Source organism: Drosophila nasuta, chromosome X (assembly GCF_023558535.2).
Source record: "Drosophila nasuta strain 15112-1781.00 chromosome X, ASM2355853v1, whole genome shotgun sequence".
Lineage (NCBI taxonomy): Eukaryota > Metazoa > Arthropoda > Insecta > Diptera > Drosophilidae > Drosophila > Drosophila nasuta.
This window is the reverse complement of record NC_083459.1, coordinates 864,697-885,000: the sequence shown is the minus strand read 5'-3', so window position 1 is coordinate 885,000 and position 20,304 is coordinate 864,697. Positions and strand designations below refer to the sequence as shown.

Genomic DNA, 20,304 nt, shown 5'->3' with positions numbered 1-20,304 from the left:
CTGGAAATTCATTGGATGGGTCGATGGCTCGCTTCGCTTTATCAATTATTTCTTATACATAGATTTTATTTCCCTCTCTCCTCCGTTTGCCACTCCTCCTCCCATCCACCGCCCGCACATGCATATTTATGGGCGGCAGCAAGGAAAATAGAAAATGGAAAATGGAAAAAAATAGAAAACTTTTGCCCATATTTTACACGTTCATAATTTTTACATTGTTCTATCACGCGAATCGCCGTTCGCGTTCGCGTTCACGGCTTCCTTGATGAATGGGCCTCCACAGTCTGAGTATAGCCAATTCTCCATTCTCTTCGCTGTTCTCCGCTCTCCGCTCTATGCTCTTGGCTCTTAAAGCTCTCAGTTCGTCTCCAATCCCCATCCCCATCACCTTGCAGCTGGAGCTGGAGCTGGAGTCGAAGTTGTATGTAATGCATACTCCATTGCTTCCAGTCATTATGGCTCTGGGCATAAATCAGTAGCAGAAAAATGATGACGGCAATGCCAGCGAAGGCAACGCCGCTGGCTGAGGTCTAAGAAGTGGTCTACTCTACTCTCCCTACTCCCTACTCCCTACTCCCCTTCATTATGCCACCTGAGTGCTTCTCCTTCTGTGGCAAACCTCAAGCTGAACCTCAGCTAGTATTCCCTGTTGCTATCTCCTTCACTCCACGCTATCGCTATCTCACTCGCGCGCGTCGCATGTGTTACAATTTGAATTATTAGTTGTTGGCCCGCCGATTGCCGCTGCTGGTGCTGCTGCTTCTGCCACACTTGCCACCTCTTATGGCAAGCGCCATATATCGTTGTCGTCTTCGTCATCATCGTCGTCGTCGTCGTCGTCGTCGTCTTTGGGGTTTATAGATTGGCGTTGTTTGGTTTGCTCACATCGTGTAATGTGTGTGGTAAATAGCGGCAATTGGCGCAACTCTCTTCGGCTCTTCAGCTCTTTAGTCTCTGCAGTCTACACAGCTCCACATTGCCAACAAAGTCTCAAAGTTTTCCTGTGTCTTCCAGTCTCAATTAGCTCTTCAATTAGGGCATTGACTGATTGCCCTCACACTCACAATCACACTCACGCTCAGAGGTTCGCCTCGCGTTTGCCTAGGTAAATTATTAGTTTTCCCTTAGTGCTGTTCTGTTGTCAAACAAAGAGATCAGCTCCGCATACCCCGCATAACCATAAAAAGATATCAAATCAGTGCACACAAGTTTACTTTAATAATGGAGTACAAGTTTGATGCCATCAGTTGCCCAACAGCTACTCAAGAAGAGTAGACTGTTCTATAATACAAACCGGGGAACTTTAAGTAGATACATTTATAATCTTTGTATTTATTATATTCAATATATATATACAAAAGATACAAGATTTATTTTCAACTACAACTTACTTGATATATTTACGTATAATCTTTTTTAAACCCGATCCCCATAGGGTATCATAAATTACAGCTTACAGAAGAAGGCATAAAGAATATATAATATATATTCTTAATCAGCGTCAATAGCAAAGATGATATCGAATCAGCAAGCGTTTTTTTTTGTGAAGCTGAAATTACGATCAAATAAAAATTATTGAAGTTATTTAAGAAAGAATTTTATACAGCAAATAAAGGTTGATCTGTCGGGTCTTGCAATTTGGTATATTTTGAACTCTATAAAAAATGTTGAATGTACATCGTAGTATATATATCGACATACCAATTATAGGCTTTGGTATAATTTAGTATTTTCTTTGCTATACATTAATTTGGTATGGTATCCACTATAACCTTTGCTATATTTTTGTATTTTTTTCCAGTATTTTAATATGGTATATTTTGAAAATAAAACCGCACCGTTTTGCATACATTAAATGTAAAAGAGCGGGTATCTCACAGTCGAGCACACTCTGCAGTAGCTTTCTTACATGTTTTAAATTGCAATATTTCTAAAGTGTATCTTTTCATTTGTGTTCTAATACTAAAGTATTTATTGACCATTCATCTATACATTTTTATGGTAATATTCAAGTTTTTTACTTCTTAACCTTATTTAACGTACTCTAATAACACTTTCTGTTAAAGTTGATAAAAAATGCATATTGCAAGCGAATTAAACAAAAAGTGCGCGATTTAAAAATAGAACTTTAATTAATAAGAAGAGCTAGTATATTGATAGATCAGATGGCTTAACACATCTATATTAATGGAAACTATAAGTAAATAAGTTGATACATGTTCGTCTGCTATTTGAATGCACTTTGGACAGCTTTCAAAGTGCCTCAATCGAAAGCTTCTAATAATCATTCGAAAGTTGCTGAAATGCGCTTTTGATGGCATCGCTTGGACCAAGGGGAAAGTTTGATAGACACGAAAACGAAAAGAGTTCTCAGCAATTGGTAATGCTCTTTGTCTCAATTCGTTTGTTTTCTCATGGCTCTGCTGGAAGTTGTCTGAATGCAAATCAGTTCATTGCTCAACAGAGACAGAGACAGATACAGAGCGATAGCGAGAGAGTGAGAGAGAGAGGTAGGAGATGGGCAAGTGAACCATTAATTAAAGCTACTAATATTACCAACTAACTAACTAACTTACTAAAGCAACCGCCAAATGGAATTCAAAGCGCAGCAAAGTTCAAACAAAAGCAAACGGCGTAACTCAGTTGGTTATATATTCGAAGGGAGAGAGACGCAGACATTGTGAGACAGAGAGGCAGTTACACAGGAAGGTTACAGCAGGTGCAAAGCGGAGGGCGAAAAGCGGAGGGAGGTGGGAGGAATGGGAGGTGGTTACGCTGAGGTCTCAAAGCGCAATCAGCGCATTGGCCATACTATTTATTTTGCTGTATTTACTTCTTTTTGTTTTTTTTTTTTTTCGCTGTTTTTGTTTCGGTTTTGTGTGTGTGTTGCCAACGAATGATTTTTGCATAATAAAACACTTAATTTTCATGCGCATTTCCAAAACTCCTAAAACTCAGCTCAACTGAAAAATGAACTGAACTGAATGAAGCCCGTGTCTGCGTCTCAGTTTCTCAGTTTCGTCTCGCATGTAGGTAATTTCCAAATGGAAAATTTATACAGTCAAGTTGTAGAAAATCATTAAACAAATCGCACTTTAATAGGCAACAGCAGCAGCAGCAACAACAACAACTAGACGAGGCCTAAAGAAATTTACGACCCGGTCTCCCCTCCAAAAATAAATGTATAACGAAAAAAGAAACAGAAAACCCGAAGCAAACCAACTTGAACTGAGCCTGACTCCGAGTCTGACTCTGACTGAGCTGAGCTGAGCTGAGCTGAGCTAAAGCGAAGAAGCATCCAAGCGATGCAAAAATTCAAGTGAAGTGAAGTGCAAAAGACAAACAACAACAACAACAATAACAATGACTTGACTTTGAGTTCAAAAACGAGACGAGCTCCCAAACACCTGTCCGGAGCAGTTGTCGGGCTTTGGCTTGAGGTTAGGCCCACAAAAGCGCAAGCGCAGCCGAAAAAAATACAAAACAAGAGCAACACGCATGTGTGTGTGTGTGTGTGTGTGTGTGTGTGTGTGTGGGTGTTGAAGAGAGATGGCATTAGTCAAAGCAAGTCGCAAGCGCAGTGTCTGGGCTACGCAACAAAATCAGAGACAGCGACTTAGAGCCAAGTTAGAAGCGTCGTCCATTACGTTTGAGCGCGTCAACCAACCAAGCCCCCCCCCTCTCCCTCTCTCTTTGCCTCTCTCCCTGCCGCTTGCCACCGATATGTATGCGATTTTTATGTGTGAATGTAGACAAGTTTTGGTAGTTAAATAGATGCACACTCACACGTTGAAAACTGCACAGACAGACAGACGGACGGACAGACAGACAATAAAAACAAGCCAAAGAAAAACCCCAAAGTTAACCAACATTAACATTTAATCGAACCTCATGTTCAGTAGAGCATGTCTCCTGTTACATACGAGCTATCAACGCAATGCCTACAGGCCAAAAAGAGAGACAGAGACAGAGAGAGAGAGACAAAGACAGAGACAGAGACGGAGCTGTATAGGGGAAGGTCCCAGATCCCACACAATAGACAACATCAAATGAGGGAACTACTGAAGCTCTGCAAAAAGACCGAACCACACTTGACTCCACAGCCAAACTCTCTACTAGAGACCTCTATATATGTAGAGCTCATGTCTAAATTCCCGCTTCAGCTACCGTTTGTTGTTGTTGTTGTTGTCGCTGATGATGATGATCGCTCAACGTGGCGACGTCTTTTGTTTTGTTGTTGTTGTTGTTTTTCGCATGCGACGCGGTTTCCTTTTTTGGCTGCCACCTTCCAAGTTTCAAGTTCCAAGTTTCGAACATTCAACCCTCTTCCTCCTCCTCCTTCTCCGTTCTTATACCTTCTACCTTCTGTGTCATCGTCACTCTCTGATCGTCATTTTGATCGTCATCGTCATCGTCAAAGTCAGACAACGTCACCTGCCCTGCTACAATTTTTCCATTTTCCATTTCCCATTTCCATTTGCAGCATTTCAAAAGCATTTTAATTTAATTTTCATTCACGTTTTGTTGATTCTTTTTCGCGTTGCCATTGTTCGTTTTGTTTGCTTGCTTGGGCTTGGGGTGCTGCTGCTGCCCAACGAACAACGAACAACAAACGATCAACCGAACGATCGCAGATCGCAAAATCGCTTAACAACTTTTGTGTGTAAAAAATCACATAAAACTTGCCCTCAATGGCGCCTTTTTGCCCAACAGATCGCTGATAGAGGCCACTTGTTATACAGCTTATAGATGCACAACTTCGAATGGGGTTTCCAAAGTAAACTACATATAAAAGAGGGTTCAACTTGACTTGAACTTATTTCTACAGCAATTCAGCATTGAACTCGGAAACTTGATATTAATTTTATTTAAGAAATAAAAAATGCAGCAAATATTTTAGTATTATATTTAGTAAACGTTTCTTTAGAGAGACTTTATACTTTCTTGAAAAAAAGCTTAATTATGAAGAAGTATTTCCATATATTTGACTTAAGCCATTTTCTACTCCTGAATGCAATTTCACGTTTTATGAATTCAAGAAAAACCAACAAAGTAACTTAAAAGATTCTGTCATGCACATAATTGGATTAGTTAAAACAAGTACGAGAGCTACAGTTGAGTGTGCTACACTTTGAGATACCCGCTATCCATTTTGAATAAAATCAAAAGAATCAAGTATTATTATACTTTAAAATATACCGAATAATGTACCACAAAAATACTAAAATATACGGAATGGCATATTTGGTATATTGATAAAGTACTATATGCGAAAGATACTATAAAGGTAAACAAAAATACTAGAAATACTATATATCAAAGTATTCAAGTAGTAGAAGGTATAAAAATCAATAAATCTATAAAAAATATAACAGCAAATATTTTGAATAAATTAAAAATGGTTTGAACTCTTTCTACATAATAATATACTACTCAAATAATTTTATACTCTTGAATGCAATTTAATCTCCAGCAAGATCATTTTAGTGTTTCTATTTTTCATAGAATCTACAATAAGATACATAATTAGAGTTCTAAGTCAACGAAACTTCCATATACATATATTTAATTTGTAAGCTTGACATTCAAATTTTGTTATTTTCTTAAAATGCAATTGACACTTTAAAGAGTTTAAGAGAGCAAAGACATCAAGATCATTTTCAAGTTTCCATCTGTAAGCTTTTTGTGTTTGTTTTCTAGCTACTCTTGCCTGATGGTTACAGTTGCCAATGGTTAATCTTTATGCCCAGAGAAACTTTGAGTGCAAAGTTGAAGATCATTATGCTGCGAAGCTTTCCCTGAACAATTAATATGGTTAACAACAACATTTCACCTTTTGTGCAAATGTTTTCTAATGAAAACATCTGGACCACCAACGAATAAACTGGTCAAATCATTTAGCCAGAAAGCCAGGAAGGAAAAGTGTAACGATCTTTGAACCGAGCCGAGCCGAACCGAACCGAACCAAGCAACACCCAAGACCAGTAGCGATCATTATGGCTTATAATAAGGGAACACAAAGGGAGGGAGGAGAATGTGGAGAGGAGAGGAAAGAGAAGTAAATCATAAAGACAATTGTCGAGATGAAGACACACACAGAGTGAGTAAAGTAAATATAATAATAATCATAATAATATTGTGGCACGATGTTCTGCGGTTTTCAACGCGGCTTCCGAAATGAGGCTGATCCCAAAACAACATTCAGAAAGAAGAAGAAGAAGAGTGATCTTCACAAGACTCTCGAATGCCGTAAGCTCCACCTTAGATGCAACATTAAATGCGAACGTGCCACAATTATGCGTCATCTCTCACAAATTGCTCAATTGTGCTCGACTCGGATTGAGACTGAGACTGCGACGGCGACGGCGACTGAGAAGAGATTTCTCGACCATGACAGAGTGGACCACCGTCGCATATTTTGCATTTACGAGTTGAGATGACGTTTATACAATTTATTTGCAATTTTCAATCAAAAACGCGAGCAAAACGCCGCAAAATGATGCAAAATGCTGCAAAAGTCGTGGCCATAACAAAAAATTGATTAGCTTTGTTTGCATTCTGACTCTCTCAGTTATTTTGCGGTTAAAGGAAACTCTTCAGCAACTCTGGGGTGGGCCAACAACAACAACAACAGTAACAACAATAAACAAACAAATGGAAAGGAGAAAATAAGTCGAACACGTTTCAATATTTTGAGGCTTTTCGCATTTTGTGCATTTTGTGGCCAGTAATTTATAGCGAAATGATTTGGTCAATTCGCATTGACCAGTTGGGTGGGCTGAGGCTTCAATTCAATTACAATTACCATCGATTGTCTCCCTTTCTTCTCTGTTTTTGTCTTCCTCTCTCTCTCTCTCTCTCTCTCTCTGTCTGTCTCTCCATCTCTCCTTGTCATGTCGTTACATTTTCACGCATCAACGAAATTAGCCCATGGACGCGCAGGAAGCGTAGCGCATTTCAAAGATCTTTGCGCCGGCTTTTAACAAATCTTTACGATATGTCATTAAAATAACACAAAAAACAAAAACCGAAAAGAAAAAACACACACACAAACGCAGAGAGAGAAGATCGAGAAGAACTGCTTGAAGACGTCGCCGTCGGGCATCGTTTATCGCTGTCGGCAAATCGGAAGTTTAATGGGTTAATGATGGCTAGCCCTGTCTCTATCTAGCATACTATGGCTACCATCTCCCTCACTCACTCACTCACTCACTCGAACGGCGCTGGGCGGGGGAACCCAACAAATAAACATACATATAAAAATGAACAAAATCATAAAAATTGCAGCCGACACGACCGCAATGCACCCGGTACCCAGCTTGGACCACCTTGATCGTTGCCCGTTCTCCGTTCTCCGTTCCCCGCTTCACTGTTCCCATTTCTGTAGCTGCTTCAGCCCCGATCGCAATCCCAAACTCAAACACCCGAACCCAATTCCCATCTCTCTCTCTCTCTCTCTCTCTCTCTGGATCTTCTGTACTATTTTTGGGGAAAACACCGGCAACGAACTCGATCGCTCTCGCAATGCAATTTGAGTTGTGCAATTGCCTTAGTAAACACTTCAAGTAAGTGAAACTCACTCACTACTTCTTATTCGATGTGAATTGTTGTTGTATTTTGAATAATATTATAATTGCAGAATCGAGTGTGCTCGACTGTAAGATATAACATATGCTACCCATCTTCAACATTAGCAACACACTGCAATATTATTTTTAAAATAAACCAAATTAATATACGAATATACAATAATATAAAATATTTAATATATGGTGTATCGATATACTATTAGATTCAATATATACCATAAATAATAAAATATACTGATTATATGGTTTATCGATTTACTATTGGATTCCAAATATTAGGGTTGTTGATAATATATCAAAATATCAATATAAATATAAATATATCAATATAAAAATAAATATTTATATCATGATATTTCTCTCCAACAAATATCAAACTGTCGATCAGCTACAGCAATATTATCTATTTATACCTGTAAAATACAAAGACGTCTATCTGGTGCACATCCTCAACGAGCTGGCTGGCAACAGTTTCATGATCTTCTACAGCACTTGCAACAACACTGTGAAGACTGCCTTGATGTTGCGAGCTCTGGGCTTAGCTGCGATTCCGTTGCATGGACAGATGTCGCAGAACAAACGCTTGGCAGCGCTCAACAAATTTAAGGCGAAAAATCGTTCGATTTTGATATTCACCGATGTTGCCTCACGTGGTCTTGACATTCCCCATGTGGATGTGGTGGTTAACTTTGATATACCCACGCACAGTACCCACATACATCGTGTGGGACGCACAGCGCGTGCCGGACGTTCCGGGCAAGCCATCACTATGGTCAGTCAGTATGACATTGAATTGTATCAGCGTATCGAACATTTGCTGGGCAAACAGTTGCCTCTGTACAAATGCGAGGAGGATGAGGTAATGGCTCTGCAGGAGCGTGTGGCGGAAGCACAACGTACAGCGAAACTGGAGCTCAAGGATCTGGAGGATAGCAAGGGCTACAAGGGTGGCAAAGGCGGTGGCACTAAGCGTTCGGCTGCTGGAGGGGACCACGATGATTCGGAACAGTTTACGGGTGCGCGCAAGCGCATGAAACCCATGGGCAAGGGTGGGAATAACAAAAAGAATTGGAATCGTGGCAAAAAGCGCAATTAATTAGTAATCATATAAGTAATTTAAATAAATGTACAACAAAAATTTTCTGGACAGAAATTTATCGTTTTATTTGTGTGAAACTCCAGTAGTGGACTAAGATTAAGAAGGTTGAAATCAAAACTTTGGTGCTGTCCAACAGCTCACTTAAACTAATTCAAATCTTATGGCCGTAAGTAAGCTGTAATGAAATAAAAAGATGATTAAATTGATGAAAACAGGTAGCTTTAAAACGAAACATCGTAGCTGCTGCTTGAACTTAATATAGAGGCTTATTTTAGGATTTGTCCACCCAGCTCTTGGTGCGTGGCTGAAGCTCTTGGTGACGCTTAAAGTGTTGCTGCTGCTGATCACGAGAATGTTGCGGTCGCTGTTGCCGATCTCGAAAATATTGATGTTGCTGCTGATTATCACGAAAACGTTGATGCTCAATGGAATACGGCGAATAATGTTGCTGTTGTTGGGGATATTGATGCTGTTGCGAATGAATTTGATGCTGCTATTGATGAGATGGCTGAAACCGCCGGATTGCAAGCAGCAGCAATTGCAGTTGCGCATTTGGCTGATCTGCGCAATCGTTGTATAAGATTTGAGCAACCGTTGTCACAGTCAAGACTCTTTTTGTTGCTGTCTGCCATCAACGACTCGATGTTGCTGCTTGTGCTCGATGTTGTTAGCAGGCTGTTGCCTCGCTTTCTCGGACTCTCGTTGTTGCTGCTCTCCATTCACCAACGCCTGTTTATGTGGTTCCTGCAGCGTCTCAAGCTAGCTACAACTTTGGATTATTTGTTTTCTTGGGAATACGAAAGCTGCGCAAGTCATTAAGTGATATGTTGGTTTCTACAGCATTAGTTGCCGGATGAGCTGTAGCTTCTGGACTAACAGCAGTCGTAGTAAGTGCTGTCAATGGACTCATAGAGTCAACAATTGAAGCAGCAATATCTGATTCATTCCTATCCATTTTATTCACAATTGAATTTCGCTCATCATTGTCGTCCATGCCGCCATCCCAGGAAGTGCTCAATGAAAGGACATCGTCCGAGTCGATTTCAAAATTAAGTTCATCTTGCAATAACGCGTCCTGCTCTAAGGGAGTTTTGTCATTATTCTTATTCTGTTGTATTGTCGTTTTAAGATTGTCTTGCTCGACCAAAGCAATATTATCTGCTAAGTTTGTCAAGTTGAGATCATGTTCTATCGATGCATTTTCTGATCCTGTCTCCGAGGTCAAATATAGATCATTTTGTAGCATCGTTCGACTTATTTCCATTGAGTGGATATTATTCTGCAATATTTCTATGGATTCCAGTGTTAAGTTAAGCTCATCGTCTAACATTGTATTCTGTTCTAATAAATTAAAGTTCGTTGCTAAGCTGTTTGTAGCTGCCTCCGAAGACATAAATAAATCATTTAATTCGATTGCGAAATTGTCAAGATATTGTGTTGAATTGAATATATCAACATCAAGAGATTCATCATTGGTCAACAATTGATTGAAATCAACATTTTCTTGGTCAGCATTTTTGTCAACATTAACAGGTTCTTTTTCTATCACTATCATTAGACTACTGAGATCTTCCGCTTCAACAACTTCTAGAGTTACAGCTTCTTCTGTGCTTGAAGTATTGTTCATAGTTGGCCCTCGCGTCAAATTTATGGCTGAGGGTGGCATGTGAGCAGTCGGTGCCATTATCTGTGGTAACAAAAAAAACTGATTTCCTATGAACTCAACTGAAGCACTAACAAATACTGCCTTTGATTTCGCTCGCCTAATTCGAGGCGGCTTAGACTTTAATTTGTCTAAATTAGATTTGCCAGGCACTTGTCGTTTCTCATTTTTATCAATCTTATGGTCCCCTTTTTCAATTGTGAGCTTAGTTTGTGTGCGCATTCGTTTTGCAGTTGCTTCGTTTTGTTCTGTCAAGTTTTCAGAGTTTATTCGCTTCTTATTAGTTGCGTTATTGTTTGTTGATTTTTTTTGTTTGAGCCTTTTCCTGTTTGGGGCTTGTGCCTAACATTAAAAGATCGTCCTGAAACGGGGAAAATCATTAGTTAAGAACAAACAAATGACAACAAAATTGAAGAGCTTTGAAGTCATCAGTAGTTTGTATTTTAGAGACAGTTACAGGTATACAGCCGATACGCTTTGGTTAGTAAAGGACCGAAGATCACAAGGCCTATTAACAGATTTAAAGATCGCTCAGATATTCAGTTGATTATTTTTTAGAACTGTATTGAGGGGGGTTTTTAGTATGAAAAGGCTAAAAAGATCATAAATACTTAAAGTATTTGGAATACTTTTACATTACAGTACAACTTCTATAGCACATAAGTTTTAGTAAAGGCTTTAGAATCATAATCACAGTCGATTTGAATATCTCTGCGATTTTCAATTCATTATGTTTTAGCGATAATCTAAGAAACTCGTAGGTCTTCTATATATTCTTTACTTAATAATTCAATAATTTACGTACATTATCCTTGTGCTTTGCCATCTCTGTTTGGAAATGCATCTGCCGCTGCTTCGATTTAAATTTAATATCCGCCAACTGCTGATTAAAATTATTATTGTCAACCACACATCGTGGCGTGGATCTTCTTAACGGAATTATTGGCTCCACTTTGATTTTATCTTTCAGACGATTTTGTAATGCCGACAGCGGTTCATCATCTATATCGGAGCTTGTATTCAAACTTTTTGAAATTTCCATATTCTCCTCAAGCTCATCCACTAACTTTTCCACCTGCAGAAATGTTTCAATTTTTTTCGTTTATTTACACAATTACAATTTAGAGACTCACACTTTGAACACTTATATAAGGTTCATTATTATCGTACATGGATTTCAGGAATTCTTCGTAAATTTCCTGCCACTGTCTGTCCGTGTATTTGTCGATGCCCGTTTGGTCCACAACCTGATTCCAAAGGCGAATAATGTCACGTTTACGCATTATTATTGATAAATATAGTTTAATTTTAATGTCACGTTGGCGATCGAAAATTAGAAAAGGAAGATGACAATTAGAGATGGTCGGAAGTTAATTTTATGTCATCAAGTAGAGATGAACGAATACTCAATTTCAGTGCTGTAAATAGGGTTGTTGATAATATATCAAAATATCAATGTATCGATATTTTTTTTATAAAAATAAATATTTATATCATGATATTTTTTCCCCTGATATATCGAATATCGCGATTTTTTTTTTATATATATTTTTGATATTTCCTAATTGGTCACTTTAATTTGACCTAACTTCCTGTAAAGATGAGCGCGGCAAATATACTATAAGAAATTTATGGTTTATCGATATACTATTAGATCCAAAATATACCACGAATAAAATAATTATACTGAATATGTGGTGTTTCTATATATAGTATTAGATTCACGCCAATCGATTATTAAGTGATTACCAGCAGCTCCCTTAATACCATATCAGATTCTAGGCCTTTAATTACTTACTGACTAAATGCATTTAGACTGGCGCTTAAGTGTTTAGCTCCAAAATATATTGTATATTTATTAAATTGACTTAATACAAATATAATACATTATTCTAATATTTCATATTATTCAAAGCGAATCAATACATTCAAATACTATAAATAATTATGTGATGCATCGTCATTGCAATTATTCGATTGCACATTTAAAGTAGACTGAAGATATTGCAGTTCAATGTGCCGCATTCTTCAATTAAATTGGTATTAAAACGTATCGACCTATCAACCTCCTCGCCATCTCCATCTCCATGTCCAACACCATCATCATTCCCATCTCGATTCGAATGATCGAGCGATGATCATTCGAAATGTTTAACATGCATCCACTTGACTTGTAACGGAAATTAAAATGATGACAAAAATAAAACGCCAGCACTTTCAATTAACAGTTGCGACCGTCTGCAATTGAAGCACACACTCACACTCACACGCACACTCACACTGGCATTCGCATTCGAACTCATAATCGTATTCATATTCATATTCACACGCTCTTTTGCCATGCGATCAGCGATGATCAGCGCCATTCACATTGACAGCGACAACGAAGAAAAAAAAAAAAGAACAGACGGAGAGAAACAAAAGAGATGGTGGAGGAGGAGGAGAAAGACAAAAACGATAATTGAAAACGAAGCGAAGCAAAGTTGAGATGCTGATGAGCTGCCGTTGATCATATTAACACCCAAAGCGGATGGAAGATGGAGAAGAAGAGATGCTGCTGGATGGAAGTTTGTTTGAGTACGGAGTTCGGCACGAGATACCATTGGCATTAATGATCATCACACCAGAGGAAGATTCAAGAGAGAAAGAGAGGGAGAGAGATGAGAGCGGGGCTTATCAATTTATTGAAATGTCACATTCAATTAAAACTAACTGCTGAGCAAATACAACACACACACACACACACACACACACACAGAGTCGTAATTCATGCGTCGATCAGTCGAATTTCAACTCCCCCTCGATCTACATAGGTCTGCATTAATTGATGATATCAAAATGTAAAGTGTCCGCATTGGCACATTATCGTCGCGGCTCTGCAGCTGCTGCAGTCAGTTGCAGTTACAGTTGAAGTTTAAGTTGACCCCTTGCAACTTACAACTTGCAACTTTGCAACAACTCGCAACTCGCACTCATTAAGCAAGTGTCGCGAGCCAACAACAGCTGCTGGAGAAGGAGACGGAGAAGGAGAGAATCGAAAGGGGATTCTGGTTCCTGATATTGACTTATGGCATTTTTATTATGCGATACACAATGGCGAGGCGACACTGCAAGCCGCAAGCAGCGAGAGCAGCAACTGTGCAACAGACAACAGACAACAGTGTGGCACGAAGCTTTGTCGCATTCCGAGAATTTTTCATGCTTACACGCGAGAATATGGTGTGTGGTGTGTGGTTTCTTCTTCTGGCCACAAGGACATCATTATCATCATCAATAAAGCATAATTCTTGGCAAACAATTCTATTGAACAACAACAACGATCTCAAGCTCAAAGTCGTTCCTTGCAACCACGTTGCACGTTGGCCCTGAGGCCCACCAGAAGTGCTGCCATTATATCAGTGCTCGCTGCGCCGTTTGTTTGGCTCGTGTTACACAACCCCGCGACACTCTCCAGTCTCCAAGTCTCCGACTCCGACTCCGACTCTGCTCTATGATCGCTGATCAGCAGACAGTGGCTGCCACACGGCACACAATAGGGGTCACAATGAATCGCTATTTTTTCAAACTGTCAAAAATTTATAGTGCGAGCGCAACGTCTAGTGCTGCACTCAGGAGCGGTTCAGGTCAATGGGCGCCAGCTACAAAATGTTTGCAAGAGTCCATATATTCATTTTAAATTATTCTATTTAAATTAAAAATATATTTACTTTTATTAGTCTTAATCAATTTATTTTCTACAATGTGTACTACAACATTTAGCAAGATAGGCTTAAATAATTTTAATTGCTTTTAAATTATTCAATTTCAATTAAAAATAATATTTATTTTGCTCATTTTAATCGTATTTACATTTATTTAGTTATTTTAATTTCTATAATTTATACTTATGTATCTATTATATTTTTTTGTGAATTTGAGTTTGAGAAATTGACAGTCTATGTTAATTATAGTACATATTTACAACAAATAATTCTGAAGCTTAGAGAATTGACATAAATTGGATATTAGATATTTTGATTATAATTAACTTAATTCACTTTTTTAATACAATACAGAACATAATAAAAATACTTCAATTTGTTTTTTTTTCTGTTAACTGTTTCGAATTACAGAAATAACTTCAAAACTAAAGGATAAACAAAAACTACTCCTCATTATAAAATATCCCATGGAATTCATTTTAGCTCATGAGAAATTCAATTTGAAATGTACAAATTTATATTTATTAGAATTTTTATTAAATTGTACTCACAAAACAAATTGATATGATTCAAATTCATTTTTTATTATAGAATATTCCAGGCAATTAATTTTAGTTCATGAGAAATTCAATTCGAAATTTGCAAATTTATATTTATTTGAATTTATATTAAATGTAAAGTCAATCATTGAATTGTGCTCTGTAGAATATTTTAATGTTTCAATTAAATTTTACGATAAACGTTAAGTTTGGATCTTTCGCTCTGTCCAACTTAAGCGCCCTCGTTTTGGGCGCCTTTCGCTGCCCGCGACTCCGCTCCGTTGTCCATCATGTCGCATCGCTCGATCGGAGTGTGGCCATCGGTAGTCGACTGCTGCTGTTGGCATCGCCCACCTACTGAGGGCGTTCCTCGGGTTTAGCAGCCAACAAAAAAAAAAAAAGAGAAAAACGAAGAGCTCAGACGGAGGACACCGCATCGCACACCGCAGGCCGCCCGCGAGCTTTGCAATAGACAAATAGTCGCATATATATGTGGCGTAAAAAGAGCCATTGCAACGTTGTTGTTGTTGTTGTTGTGGTCATTCTCTGGTCGATTTATAAAGGTGGCTTATTATTGCAATTTAGCCACTGGTTTTGATTTTGCCAGGCATAAAAACACAGCAAGTGGTCGTCGCTTTAGCTGCGTGTGTGCGTGTGTGTGAGGAGACAAATGTCATTTGGCAGCATTCGAGCGACTATATAGACTGTCATGATCATTATCACAATCCACAATACGCGTATTGCTCTCGCTCTCGCTCTTCCTCTCCTCTCCCCTCTCTCTCTCTTTCTTTTTCGTTTTCGGCTGTAATCCAAGTTGCCACCGCTGTGGTTGGTCTCGCGCCCTTTTGCCTCCGCTACCTGTCCTGACCTCAAAGACAGAGAGAGCGAGAGTCAAAGTCGAAGTCGTAGCTAGTCTTGGGTCTTGGAGTGGGCCAATGTCCTGCGGTGCCTGGTGTCGAAGCTGAGCTGCAAAACTCTTTCGGGGCCATATCTCACTCACCGGCCAGAGCGAGAGCGAGAGCGAGAGGGAGAGCGAGCGAGTGGATCCACTCTCATTCGTAATTTATACTTTCAAGCAATGCAGTCAATAAATGTCATGTTTGGTTGTTGATTGTCCACACCACCAAAAGCAACGCAACAAAAAAGCAACGATACTTTCGGGTTCGAAGACTGTTCAAGTGACTGCTCCAGTATTCGAAATCGCAGGCATTCCTCTTAAAGCGCATTATGCACACAAGTGGAAGTTGTTGTTCCTTCTCTCCTCTCGAGTTCGAGTTCGCGTTCGAGTTGTGTTGCCCCGTTGCGATTTGCGTACGTAAGATCAATTGCAGGTGATTTGTTTAGCTGTCGAAATCGTCGTCTTATCGTAACTCATTACGAGATTTATTTTGTTCAACAAATGCAGAAGGTGTGATTTGTCTTTGTACCGATCGCATCTCGCTCTCTTTCTCTCTTTTTTTGTGGTATTGAGTGAATCAGCCTCGGCTGCGAGACTCGGCGACTTTTAGGCAATGGTTCAATAAATTCTACCCAGATGCTGCAGCATCATTAACCGAGGCACCACAGACACTACAATCCACCATCCGCCATCCGCAAGAGCTCTGTCGGCCGCCCACAAAGGCCGCCTCATCGTCGTCGTCGTCGTCGTCATCCTTACAGTGACTGCGAACAGTCTGTGTACCGAGCGAGCATCAGGCATCGGGCATCGGCTTCTAAATGCGGCCTGCGTGTGTTTTGGGGCCACAAGCCGAAGCGATAATGTGATTTATGCTGTCCATTAATCTGGTAATTCATTTAAGCGCACGAAACTGAGCCAAGTCCTCGCTCTCCTCCTCTCTTTGCCCCTTGGACACATATATATATATATATTTTATGGGCTTTGTCCATATGAATCTTAGTCGAGAAGCTGCCGTTGCTGGTTCCTGTTGCTGCATCGATTGCAATTCGACTGCTGTTCATCTTGAACTCTATAGGCGAATGTTGTCGTTACCTGAGCTTCAGCCTGCAGCCTGCAGCCTGCAGCCTGCTGTGTTGCCTTCCTATCCTCCCCTCCTCCCATCCTGGTTGTGTGTGTTGGGCATCCTCGAACCGCGATCGCTTGTCGCTTGTATTAATAAAACATTAATTACACACTTGATACCCAGAGACCGCAACAGCTTGCCGCCGCTTGCACACAACAGTTGCCACAGCTTCTAGCCTGACTGTCTGCCTGTGTCTATGAGGTGTCGTTGTAGGTGTTGCCGCTTGCCTGCCGCTTGCTGCCTGCCGCTTGCCACTTGCCTGGTGGTCCACACGTTAGATGACGATGCGCAAAATTGATGTGCGATGCGGTGCGATGAACAGTCTTGCAATGAATGAATGACGAGACGGCACCAAAGTGACAGCAGATGCAAGTGTGATACCCAACACAGCCTTGGACTCCACTCTACTCAACTCTACTCTGCATATTTCCCAGACACTTGTGCTTCCATCTACTCAATGAAGAGAGAGAAGGAAGCAAGAAGTTAACAAACATTAACACAACATTGTATTAATATAAATTGAAGGCACATTTCTATTGCGATAACATAAATTAATTGCAATCGCGTTTATGTCAAGCTCTTAATATTTACCTGAAAAATAGTAGAAAACTTCTCAAGATTTGTTTATTTTCATATTTTTCCTGATTGCATTCATAATAGAGGTGGAAGAAACATCCATGTAACATCGATGTTATCGATGTTGCCAAAAATATTTTTAACATCGATTGTTTTCTGGAAACATCGATTATCGTCACTTGCAACCGAGAAACAGAAAGCGTGGTAAGCGGCAAACAAATTTTGGCGCAATTTTATTATTGACACTGTCTCGCTCTCTTTCCCTTCTCTCACTCACTCTCTATATCTCTCTCTCTCTCTTTTGCTCTCTTGCAATGTGTGTGTGTTTGCCAAGTCTGTTGACTGTGGGCGCGTGTGCAACAACAACAACAACAACAACAGCAACTAAAGCTGCAAACAAAACTCAATCAATGAGCCAAATGCAAACAGTTTATGCGACCCTCGTTGCAAGTGCGCACTTTACCCGCTTCATTTGTGGAGCAACCCCCAAAAGATCGTTGCGACAATTTAAAACCCTTATTATTATTGTGTGATTAAGTTTCATCTGGAAGAGTTGACAGACAAATAAATGTAATTTAAAAATATTATTTGTATTAAAATACTTTATTATGGCATCATTACAGAATTGTACTGCAACTTTTTGAGCTGTCCCAACACAAAGATCTCCTCGATCGCCTTCTTGGCCAGCATGCCATTGTGTGCATCCAACTTGCAATAGGAAATTGCCCAGCCCTCGGCAAAGATTTTGGCCTCTTCGAGTTTCTGATGATCTACTACTTCCGGCTGCTCCGCTCGAGGTGCTAAGGGAGCTACGGGTGCTACGGGCTCTGGACAAGCAGTATTGATTGCTATCGGGTTGATGTCTATTGATATGGGTTCAATCTGCAAAAATAGCGAAGTAAAAGAATGTGTGCAGTTAATCACAATAAAATATAACTTACTTCAATCACCTCTTCGTCAGTTGCCTCATTTTCCCAGACCACGTCGCTTGTGTCCTCCGCGATTTCGATTGCCATGTACGGGATATCATTGCGCAGGAAGCTTAACTCTTTGAAATACCACAATTTTGGTTCATAGACGTCATCTTTACTCCTGGCAGATAATTCACTGAGCTTCACTTTACGCAGCTCGCGATGAAAACTACATCGTATGCGATTTATTTTGCGTCGCATTTTGTCCACATTCGCACCGCGGTAGATCTTCCGGTAGCTTTTTAGGAGTTTTTTATATCCTTCTATCTTTGCACGTTTGCTTTTGTAGCCCTCATCGGTGACCTTCCAGAGAGCAGGTAGTCGACCGTAAACTCTAAAGAACTTTATCCATTTGTCCGTCTTCAGTACATCACTCATTTTGCTCACAACAAATAAACAAGCGTACAGTCGAACGGCTCGCAGCGTCGCTATGAATTTCACAATCACATGGAAGCCACATTAGTGGTGGGGATCAATCGATGGATCAAAATTGACTATCGTTGAGTATCGATAGCAACCACTAACGATAGTTCTCCATCTCGAGCTTCATTGCGTGGTTGACAAAATTAGAGATCGCTATAAAGAGCTAATATCGATTAAAACAAGCGTAGAACAAACTTTATGGAACAATGAGATTGGAACTTAAACATTACATAACAATTGTTTTTATATTAAATGTGTACTAAATAACAGTAAATAAACTAATATTTATTAAAATCTGAACAGGAAAATCACTTTTAGCCGAATAACATAATTTATCTATGTTAATCAAGAAATTTGTCGCAACTGCCGAAATACAATCAAAAAGAGAACACACAAAAATTGCATCCTCCTACAATAATTTTTAATAAATAAACTATTTTTATTCATCTCACTTAGAAAATTGCTTTGCATCGTATTTATAACAAATGCGTTTAAGAAAAGAATATTTAATAATAATATTCTATTAAATTTAAATCAAGCTAAGGTCAAATTCTAGTGAATGTTAAGCCAAAAAGTTAAGGATGCGCACTTTATTACTTAATTTTTTAAAAAATATAATATAAATTGAAAATGAGTTAAATATACATTTTTCATTTTATTGATAATATAATGTACATTATAAACACACGTACAAATTAAAGCAAGTAAGTTATAGAAAAGAAGGCTCAACTGTGAGATACTCGATACCCATTTTAAATCAAACTAAAACAGTGCTGTATTATTCTTTAAATATAATAAAATATTCCGAAGGCGTTTCCTGTAACATACTTTTGTTGAAGCCATAAAGTTATGATACTCTTCTACCTTATGAGTATCGGGTAAAATAATCTACTATGAAATTTTGCTAGTTGTGCTAAAGGTTAAAACGGTATCTAAAGGCATGCAATTAAATGTTATATTGTTCGTAGCAGCCAAGACTCTCATTATAGTATATATGAATTTAATACGATACAATAATTCAAATAAATAAATAAATGACATACTACAAAATATTCTTAAACAAATAGGTAAACAATATTTTTTCTATCCAAAGATTTTTATTAATTACAATTTACAAAATATCGCATAGCAAATGAATGAGTTTGAGAACATTGTGAGTACAGGAAACGTAGGAGGCATATCCGACCCCATAAAATATATTTATTCTTGATTAGCGAGACGTTATACCTATGTCAGTCTGTCCGTCCGACTGAATGGACACATACATATGTATGTAGATCTCAAAGCCTATAAGAGATAGAACTACAATTCTTTTTTGACAGCCCTTCTTATGTTTACACACAGATCAAAATTGTTTCAAATATGTTCCACGCCAAATTCCGGGACCTCAAATCGATAATAATTGAATAACAAGCGTACTTTTTTAGTTAGAATACATAGTAGTTAATAACTACTAGTTATTATTGTACGTAGTAGCATGTAGTTGTAGTCTTTATGATTCCTGAGAATTTTGTTGCGATCGAATTAAAATTGTACAAGTTTTTTAAGAAATACTTTTGTAGGGCAAACAATTCTGAGAACAATCGGGTCTTAGTTGCTTGGTCTAAATGTCTGATATATTTTGTTTTCTATGGTATATTTTGAATGTAGTAATTAGTATATTGATATACCCAACACGTCCTTCGGTACATTTAAGTATATTTGCGGTATATTTGTAGAATC

At 38.8% G+C, this 20,304-nt stretch overlaps 3 protein-coding genes across 4 annotated transcripts; 1 reads left to right on the top strand and 2 right to left on the bottom strand.

Annotated features, from left to right (window-relative positions):
• Nucleotides 1-7,938: 7,938 nt before the first annotated feature.
• Nucleotides 7,939-8,685, top strand: LOC132795382 (ATP-dependent RNA helicase DDX47-like). The gene has a single exon (XM_060806064.1). The coding sequence runs from the start codon at nt 7,939-7,941 to the stop codon at nt 8,683-8,685; it is 747 nt and encodes a 248-aa protein (XP_060662047.1).
• A 58-nt stretch (nt 8,686-8,743) lies between these two features.
• On the bottom strand, nt 8,744-11,698 carry LOC132795806 (uncharacterized). Of its 2 annotated transcripts, none has more exons than XM_060806709.1 (3): nt 11,485-11,698; nt 11,157-11,426; nt 8,744-10,712 (listed from the first exon to the last, which is right to left on the bottom strand). In XM_060806709.1, the coding sequence occupies exon 3, from the start codon at nt 10,571-10,573 to the stop codon at nt 9,452-9,454; it is 1,122 nt and encodes a 373-aa protein (XP_060662692.1). In that variant the 5' UTR covers nt 10,574-10,712; nt 11,157-11,426; nt 11,485-11,698; the 3' UTR covers nt 8,744-9,451. Both variants share the same exon structure in this region, with proteins under 2 accessions (XP_060662692.1, XP_060662693.1).
• Nucleotides 11,699-17,762: 6,064 nt separating this feature from the next.
• LOC132796306 (uncharacterized) lies at nt 17,763-18,606 on the bottom strand. The gene is made up of 2 exons (XM_060807432.1): nt 18,130-18,606; nt 17,763-18,070 (listed from the first exon to the last, which is right to left on the bottom strand). The coding sequence occupies exons 1-2, from the start codon at nt 18,535-18,537 to the stop codon at nt 17,795-17,797; spliced, it is 684 nt and encodes a 227-aa protein (XP_060663415.1). The 5' UTR covers nt 18,538-18,606; the 3' UTR covers nt 17,763-17,794.
• Nucleotides 18,607-20,304: the final 1,698 nt, after the last annotated feature.

Coding starts and splice junctions, on each gene's coding strand:
- LOC132795382 (XM_060806064.1), top strand. CDS start 7,939: ATGATATTTCTCTCCAACAAATATCAAACTGTCGATCAGCTACAGCAA.
- LOC132795806 (XM_060806709.1), bottom strand. CDS start 10,573: ATGCGCACACAAACTAAGCTCACAATTGAAAAAGGGGACCATAAGATT.
- LOC132796306 (XM_060807432.1), bottom strand. CDS start 18,537: ATGAGTGATGTACTGAAGACGGACAAATGGATAAAGTTCTTTAGAGTT. Junction 18,071..18,129: donor CTGACGAAGAGGTGATTGAA/GTAAGTTATATT, acceptor CTATTTTTGCAG/ATTGAACCCATATCAATAGA.